Below are 9,588 nucleotides of genomic sequence, written 5' to 3'. Positions count from 1 at the left end.
CCCTCCCCTTCTCCCCCCTCTGCATCCCCCTCCCATCATTTTTAGAAGTTGCAAAAAGCTCAACCATGAGAATATTTCATAATTTTTTCCAGATGTCTCTTTGTCACACACTAAGTTAAAGCATGCATATATATATATATATATATATATATATATATATATATATATATATATATATATATATATATTTTTTTTTTTTTTTTTTTTTTTTTTTCCCAGACAGCTTAGAGGTGAGGTCACCATGCCTTGAGCTAGTGACTTAAAAAAACATCCAAGCGTGTGTCTCACCGGACTACAGTTGCTGCTCCTCGCTCTAAAAACTGCAGCCACCTTGATTTTTGTGAGTCTGCTCCCATGCTGCACCAGTCAGGTGCAAGTCCAACTAAAGTTTAACCACTATGCATTGTGTGGCGATCATGGGTGATTTATTCCACACAAGCCGGGCACAGACGTCATAACATTCATCTTGCCGGTATGGCCTAGATCAACCTGTTATCTGTGACATCCTCTGTAGGTTCGCAGTCTCTGATCTACATTTCCAGGTCTGTTAAGTGTTGCTGCGCACCTCAGGGTTAAATGTCTGTCCTTTGATCACAACGTGGATTTTCTAGTCTCAGTAACTATGATAACGGGAGGATGAGGGCCGGGTTAAAATGCTCCCCTGAACCAAAAAGTTGATGTTACACTGTGTCTAATTTGAAGCAAGTACATTTTGCTTAAAGAGTATATTTAATGTTTGAAGAGAATACAAAAATCATTTAAAACAAACTAGAATAATAATTACTTAACCCTTTTTTTGTTTCTCTGGACTGACGGTGGCTTTCTAAGATGGCTGCTGAGTGACAAACAAAAAAAAACCAACATATATGTAAGATAGTGACAGTTAAATCTGTCAGCTCATGAAACATAAAAGTAATGGATGCTTTATGTACAGTTGGTTTATTTGAAGGTCAGTTAAACCTTGAATACACATTAGCAAAGTCCTTATCAATATTAGGACAGACGTCTGGTTCAAGTGTCCATTTAGAATTACGAAACTCATCATTTTTTGACAGCTAAAAATATTCAGTTTCCATGTTTTAGTTATGTTTTGTACAGTTCAGGTTGCTAGGTGTAGATTATGTGACTGCACAAATATTCGTCAGATCATTTTTTATTAGCTCCTTGTACTGTATAAATTGTATTTACATATATATTATGATCAGCACACCAATCTTTCTCATTTACCTCAAAAAACATCTAGGACAGGTGTTCAATTTAGAAAACCTTTGTCAAAGTGACTATATGCGTCTGTGTGTTTTAGTCTGATAATATGCATTTATTTTCTGAGTATGGTGGGTTGAGTTATGGGAAGTGTTGCATGCATTGTTCAGGAAGTACTGTTTTGCAGACTTAACTAAAATATTTCAGAACAGAGTAGCAGAATAATTGTAAAGCAAAGCTTTTTTTATGCTTTGCTATAGTAATTACTTGCTTTTTGGATGTGTTTTGAGATTACAGAAAACTTATACACCTGTGGTGAAATGATGTTTTAGATTTTTTCACTCTTGTGGGAAAATATTTCCTGTGTTTGCAAAGGTGTTCATGCAGCCACCGCCCTAGATGCCTTCAAATCAGTTTTAATGTGATAAACCATCACAAAGATGCATAACGGTAAAGAGAAATATAGTATATACCTTTTACTAATAACAACTGAAAACTCTGGGATGTATATGTTTTTGTAGTCTGTTACCACAAGTACCTATTGCACTTCTTGGGTGTTATGTGTCCAAAGGATTTGCTTATCTAGATATAAACACTTGTATTTGTTTTTAAATGTCTTAATGGCCTTCCTCCAGCTGACACTGGATCATCTCCAAGGCCAAGTGACCAGATGTGATTGGGCTTTTGTGGTTGCAGCTCATAAATTATCAAACAATTTGCCTCTATGTGTTTGGGAGGCTCCTTTACTGTCTTTTTTTTTAAAGACTTTTTTGGCTCTAGTGGCCTTTAGTTGATAGTTAATCAGGAAAGTGGGCAATGAGAGAAGGGGGAAGACATCCAACAAAGGGAATCGAACCTGCAACAGCCGCATCGAGGACTAAGGTCTCCATATGTGGGTTGTGCTTAACCCCTGCGCCACCAAAGCACACCCTCTCATTTGAAGACTCATATTTGTCTCTTTCCAAACACAGCAAATAGGTTGGCCTCAATTGTTGAACCAATGTTTGCCTAAAACTACCAAACTTGTTTCCAAACATTATAAACTCAGCTTTTAAGATAAAATGATGACTAACAAGTGTTTAGGGTACATCAGCCCTGACCATAATCTGATGCTGCCACCTGGGTAGATGATGTGTTCAGGGGTAATTTGCAGTGAAAGTTTTCTGCCACATAGCTATGCATCGGGAAGCTTACCTATATTTTACAATCCGTCTTTGGCAACCCATTTTTGTGGACAAAACCCTTTATACTTACGATCCTGCTCTCCCATGCTCCCCTCAGGAACAGCTCGTGCTTTCTTGGATTAGCTGCCTTTCTCAGAGAAACTCGCAACAACACATTGAACCAACAGCTTTTCTTCTTTCCTCTTTTCCCACAGTATGCCTCATCGTACTTAACCCAATGCCATTCCATGAATGCTTACCTAACTTTTTGAGATCTGATTCAGATTCTTGACTTTACCAGAAGTTCTCTTGAAATTAATTAACAACAAATGAAATTAAAAACAAATGAAGATATTATTATTATTATTGTTATTATTATTATTATTACATTTTGTTTTAAACTATCTTCTGCATTTCTGCACACATGCCATGTAGTTGTGGTGTTGTCCTATTATTTTTTTCATTTCCATGTGATGTATTGAACAGTGCTCTTTTAGGGCTTCAGAATTTGACATTTTACTTTTTATTCACAAATTCTTCACTAATGTTTCTGGGGTGGCTTCTGCTTTGTTTTATTAAGTGACTTGGGAAAGTACAGTATCCAGATATGCATTTGTAAAAATATATCCAAATATCATTTTTGTGTTGCATTTTAACAATTATGTTTTGTATCGTGTTGGACGTTTATATCAAAATTCCAATAGAAGCGCATCAAGGTTGTGCTTGTAAACATAATTAGAGTGGTGATAGATCACATTTTTATTTTAACTAACTGTTTTTTCTTCACTACTACCAAATATTGTAGGAAAGTTACTGTATTCATAATTCTTTAGTAATTATTATGTTACTATACCTCAATAATGAGATGGAACATTGTAAAGCACCTCTGGAAGATAACACTGTATGACATCCTAATGAGTCACCTGTGCATTTGTGCTTGAAGTCAAGCTGTCCAAATCGCTTCACTTCCACACTGTCTTAGGTTGTGTCACATATTTGGAGCAAGGAGATATCTGGTTAAGTAGATCATCAGTAACTAAATAGCTGAGTGTGTAATCTCCCCTATATAACTTAACAGTTAGCTACCATCATTGTGCCATACAAACATTTTTTTGCCATTAATATCAGACTTGAAAACTCTGGTAAATTGGACATGAAACTCATAATTTTAGCCTTGGTATCTCAGGTAAGTTCTTTTTACTTACAATAACGCAGTGCCACATAATGTAGAGGCTTAAAAGAAAAGGGTTAGCCTTACGGTGAAGAGAAATGAGCATTCAGAAAACACACAGTTTGCACAGTGGCTTTTATCTAGTTACGTTTCCTTGCTTATAGCACGCTGTCTTTTTCAAATCAGACGATGGGAACTGAGCAGAATCCTCCAGAGATCAAACATACAAAGTTAATCAGAAGAAAACCAAGTGGTATACATTGAGATGTGAGGAATCGCTTCGCCAAATGTGCTCCATATTCTCCACCTCCCCTTTCGCAACTCTCCCCGAAGCAAATCCACGAGTCTCCCCCTGGACTTCAATTGTCAGATTGAGAGGAGAAAGACTGGAAGGTGGGTTGTGAGGGGGGGGGATAAAGAGAGGGAGAGGAGAGGAAGGAGAACAGGTGACAGGCACTGACAAAAAGGACGAATGCTCTGTAAGGTTCAGTGCACAGTAAGAGGGCCACGGAGACGCCACAAAACAATTTCCTTTCAGACAAAAAATAGAATAATGAGAGATAAGAAAACATTGACATCTGTTGTAAATAATATTTGTCCAAAAATGAGTTATGACACAATGCAGAAACAACTGCTAAAAGAGGAGAGTATAGGTCATTGTTGTCAGAAATTGATAAAAAAAAATGGCGTGACTGACTGTGCTGTTTTGCTCATTAAATCTAATGACTTTCTTCAAGTTTGGTGTTTTATAAATAAGTTAGATGATTTAGTGTCATGAGTAATTATGTTTTTTTGGGGAGTCGCATATGTTTTCTTCATGTTTAGATAATTTGCCAGTTAACATTATTTTGTTCTTTTCTTAAAAATGTGCAGTTTGTGTTTCTTCTGCTCGTCTCTCTGATGTTGGATGCAGTAAATATAATTATTACCATAATTTATGCATTATGGCTCATTCTCCCTTAGTTTTCAAGGTGAATTAAATTCCTCTCAGTCTATTCCTTTCTGCATCACAGACAATTCCAATACATAAATTTTTACTTAGGGTTCATTAAAATGTTTAAAGTCCTTGAGATTCAGTGCTTTATTTCTTTCATTTAAAGAAGTAGATGCCTTCAGTTCAGCCTGCAAACAGAGCATGTGTATGCAATTAAGAAGAGACATAGTCTGTAATCTCATCCCTTGCTGGCACAAGTTACAGCACTTCTCCACCAATTAAATGGTCACATGTCATTGCAAATCGCTATTTGCAAAGTAGAACCACGCATGGAAATTTTGGAACACAAAGTCATTACATTCACTATTAGTGTGTCATTAGCGGCATTGCAGACTGGGAAATATATGGAGTACCAAACATGTTGAGCTAACAGCAGCCTCTGTCTCATAAAGAGATGGGAATTGTATTGATCCAATTCATTTGCATCTTGGTTACCATGCTGCCTTGAAACATCTAGCTTAGAAGCTGCTTTCTTTGCTGATGTCTAAACCCCCCACCCATGCCATTACAGGACCTCAGCATAGATGACATGCACACTGCTAAGACACAACGCTGTCAAGCCCACACACCTTCATACTATTTTTAGCTCGCAACATCAGCCTACTTCCTGAGATTCGTGGCTCTAACCCTGTTGTCTTTGGAAAATCAAACAGGTCTACTTCACGCCTACTCAGTAGCTCTCTCTGGACTAGTACTCCCTTGTCACTTCTTCTATTTCAGCTGAAATATCCCCTGTAGGCCTTGTTGGAAACACAGAAACATTTAAGGTCTCTCTAACAGGGCAGCATTGCTGCTCAGTCCCCTGCCCTGTAGCCATGTTTTCCTTCACAGCGAGACAGGAGGTGAAGGTTCTCTTTCTGTCTGAGTCTCTCTCAACGACCTGCATTCTAACATTGTCATGCATTTGTTCCTGTCTGTTCAGACAGCAGTCTGGGGCCGGTGTGAATGTTCCCTCCAGCTCCCTTATGAAGACCACAGTAGTTTATGAAGGAGCATAAAGCTGTCCAACACTTTCAAATTGCAATTACTTTTTTGCAGGAATTATGTCATGCAGTAAAGTATTGTGACAATAAAGATTACATACCTGACAAATTACTAAATAAATTGTCAGTGGTCATATCATTGTTTTATTATCGAGAACATAGTGGTTGAGGAAGCCAGACTCAAAGCAGATGTGATGAAGCTTTCCACTCAGAGACACTTAGAGCTCTGCTGGAAACGGAGTGCAAATAACAGTTCATGTCATGGTTTAGAACAGGGGTGTCAAACTCATTTTGGTTTAGAGGCCGCATACAGCTTAATCTGATCTGCAGGGGGCCACACAAGTAAACTCATTGCAAGATTAAATAGAACCAATAAAAGTGGACTTGTTGTTGATTTTTATATTAAACGAATTTCACTTTTACAAAATATATTATGAATAATCTCAGTTTTTAAGAAAGGTATCTGCAATTTCAACAATACTTTTACTCAGTTAAGCATTTATTTAAGTGCATTATGCATAAGAACTGATCAGTTCTAGAGTCAATGTAATATTAGCAGGAAAAAAAACAGCCTTGATTTGGAGAGTTATGTCATCTGCTGCGTTGTCTCAAGTTAATAACTTTCTACCAGGACATTTTAAAGGAACGCCTGCTTTCTGATAAGCCTGCTGCGTTGTACGACTATACTTCTCACATCGTTGTGGGTAGTAACCATTATATACATCATTTTCAATTCGTTTTAAATCTGATACAATATTAGTTTCTCATAATGTTGATTTTGAAGGGATCTGGCTCTTGTGTTGAGCTCTCTGACTCTGTGTATAGAGGCATTTATACAGCAGAAATGCAGCGAAGGAACCTGCATATTTTCTAAACAGCTTTTTGTAATAGATCAGTCTTCCTTTTTCAGTGGCTCCTTGCATTTTTTTTCTCCCCAACCATCCTCTCTTCAAGTACTCTGTGAAAAGTTTATCTATCCCTTAGAGAGAATAAATGATTATATTTCCAGACTTTTTCAAATGAACTCTCTGTGCCCTTTGAGCAGATTCCTGTCTGTATTTCTTTATTCATGTACTCGAGAAGGAGGGGGTTACCGTTACTTTTAAGAATTGTGTCCCAGCTGAATTTTTTGACTTTTGTCATACATTGGCCTTATACAAATAAACTAAATTGAGCTGAATTGATTTTTAAGAAATAAACGTAGCGTTGCATGCAGACGGAGCTTTTGACATTTTACAATTTCTCAGGTCCGGGTCAGTTTCATGTTGCGGTTTTATTCTTCAAGGGAGGAAACATTTTGCCATCGGCTTGTGTGTGTTGTTGCTGAGGTCACAGCAATGTGAAAGATTCTTGATAAGCTTCTGTCTAGAGAGAGGCAAGCTTATTGGCTGTGAGATGGTATTTGTTAGCAGACAGGAGTCCTCCCTCAGGTTTTCATGTGAGGGTTATTGATCTCCGCAAGTATGACCTTGTGCTCAACATCCTCTATTTTATTGGCGGACATTGATGCAATATGTAAAGAATCTGTGTTTAAGTAATTGAAATAGGGGTATAGCCATAGGATGGCAGACGTATCTGATAACGTCAGATTTGATCTACTTCTGCTTTTATTTTCTTTCCTTTGTAATAAGCCAAAACTTTTTCTCTGGTGCAAAACTAATTTCTTCAAAATCTTTTTTTTTTTTTTTTTCTCTTTGGCATCATGCACAGAAGGGACTTCCTTTGGGATCTCTGTTTAGTTCAAAGTCATTTATATTGCAGTTTTTTTTTTTTGTTCTTTCTTTTTGTGTGTTTTTATCAGTGTGCTGAATTTAGGAATAGAGGAAATGAAACTCAAACTTTTTCCGAATTCTGTTTTCTTATTGTTTCAGCCCAGGAGCAGAACTTTGGGGATCGGTTCCTCCACGTGTCCCTTGAAGATGGGCGCCCCATTGCTCAGCTTGGCTGTGGGGGCACCAGTGTTTTACATGCAGCTGCTGACAAGAGCATCAATAATAACAGATGGATGTCGATCCTAATCCGGTATGATGTTTGATTCCTTTGAGTTTGATTCACAAAATACACAATAAACTGGATGTTGTTTTGTTTATAAAGTCTTTAGGATGGATCTTAACATAAATATAAACACAACAATTGTGTTCTCCAAAAATGGCAAACCAAAACAAAACAAAACAAAAAAAAAATCATCAGCTACAACCGTATTAAAAACATGGCTAATAAAACATAGGTATTCAAAAGTTACTGACCATTGAGTCATGGATCTATTTGTTCTCCGAAGGTATGTGATGTCCTGCACAAAGCTTTGACTTGCAAAATCTTTAGGGCTCCTAAATCGCCTGATTAGATTAATTCATTTGTAATCTCTCTCATGCAAGTAAGTGGGAAATGACATTTATTTATTTTCATCACACTGACCTTGTATTATAACTGCAATAACTATAGGTTTCATTGTTTAATCAAAGATGGCATGCGATCCAGGCATCAATAAAGCTTGTAGTTTGAATGTGACAAGATAGGAAAAATGTACAAGAGTAAGTTTTGTTTTTTCACCATACTTGCTATTATTTGACTCATTTCCTTTAAAACGTATTTCTTGTATTGACATCAAAGTCACAGATGAATGTATCCTTTCACAATACAAATGAAATCACTTGGCTCAGAAAGATCCGGCACAGTTTGGCATGTTGATCTTGATCTCCATCCACTTACACTTCTTTCCCATCTCCTACACCTAAGCCTGACAAACAATGCTTCTCCCCTGCACAACCGATCTTTCGTCTCTGTGGTGTGCACACTGGCTTATGGCTCATCACTATGGAGCAGAGGGAGCTGCTTGGGGAAATATGAGAACGACTGCCGCAGAGCTCTGGCAGCTCTATTTATTCTTGATATGTTCAGCACTTTTGATTCACATGCAAATGAGCGTGTGACATCAGAGGTATTTGTCTGAACACTAAATACTTACTTTCCTCAGCTAGGAGTTGACAACACTGAATACAGCCTTGGTAACTTGCAGGTGTCAGCATATGTGTGTTGCAGGGCAGTAGATGCATTTAAGCACACATAAGCCAGGATTTTTTTTTTTTTTTTTACTTGGCACATGACACCAGAAAGAGAAAACCATTTGCCTTTTGCTTTTTGAACAACTACTGTTAGATGTTTTATTCACTCTGTACTCTAAGCAAATGGTGTGTTGCACTGATTCAGCACTATCAGTACGAAGAAATAAGTACACCCTCACTGTGCAACATTAAGTTTTGTGGTATGGAAAACAGTGGTTCTATTTTTTATTATTTTTGTTTTAAGATAGAAGCGCTAAGTATTGATATAGCATACTCCAATTACTTTGTTCAGTTTATTTGATGACAAAAAGTTATGAAATTTTTGTAAAACAAAAATAAGACAGTCAAAAATAAGACAGTCACACTAAGAGAGGATTTATTTTTTTTCTGCCAGTAGGACTTGGTATTTGGCTAGAAGAATAGTGTTCAGCATCAGCCTCGCCACATGCACTTAGCTAAGCCCTGTTGTGATGTTTGGCTGATCCGATCCCAGCTCTTTCACCTCTGGCTTCTCCTAAAATGTTCTTCTCTCAAAGGGTATTGTTTTAAGTGACTTCACTGAATTAATTAGTTTCTCTTGCTCCATTTTGCATCTCCAGTCGATCGTCTCCAATTCCCACTGTTCGATCTGTCAGTCAGGCATATTTTATGACAGGCAGCCCCACCATCAGCCCAGTGGGAGGAGGGTGGTGAGATGCAAATCAAACTGCATTCAAGTCTAGGCGCAGGAGAGGGGCGCCCCAGAATGGTCATATTTCTTGTATTGAAGAAACTTTTAATGACTTTTTTTTAGCGCCCGAGGGCGGAAATATGTCACCAATCAGTTTACTTATCATGAACTATAAAATGTTTATCTTACACAACTAAAAAATATATGCATATATTTCAAAAATAATTTTAATTTTCTATCAATTTTTTTTTTGTCTTATTCAAGATAATGTTGCAAGTGGTGGGGCGGCGCCCTTGTGCCCTCTATTGGCCAGCCGCCACTGCTAAAGAACTATATGAATAT

General features: G+C 37.5%; 1 protein-coding gene across 1 annotated transcript in view; it reads left to right on the top strand.

The window, feature by feature from the left end:
- eys (eyes shut homolog) overlaps positions 1-9,588 on the top strand; it is a 98,787-nt gene that overhangs the window by 35,442 nt on the left and 53,757 nt on the right. The window contains exon 14 of the mRNA XM_015049587.1: positions 7,386-7,536. Coding sequence (XP_014905073.1) covers positions 7,386-7,536 — 151 coding nt within the window. The remainder of the gene's footprint in view (positions 1-7,385; positions 7,537-9,588) is intronic.

This window comes from Poecilia latipinna, unplaced genomic scaffold, assembly GCF_001443285.1.
Source record: "Poecilia latipinna isolate Pla-1442-1.1 unplaced genomic scaffold, P_latipinna-1.0 Scaffold952, whole genome shotgun sequence".
NCBI lineage: Eukaryota > Metazoa > Chordata > Actinopteri > Cyprinodontiformes > Poeciliidae > Poecilia > Poecilia latipinna.
This window is presented reverse-complemented; position numbering and strand designations above follow the sequence as displayed.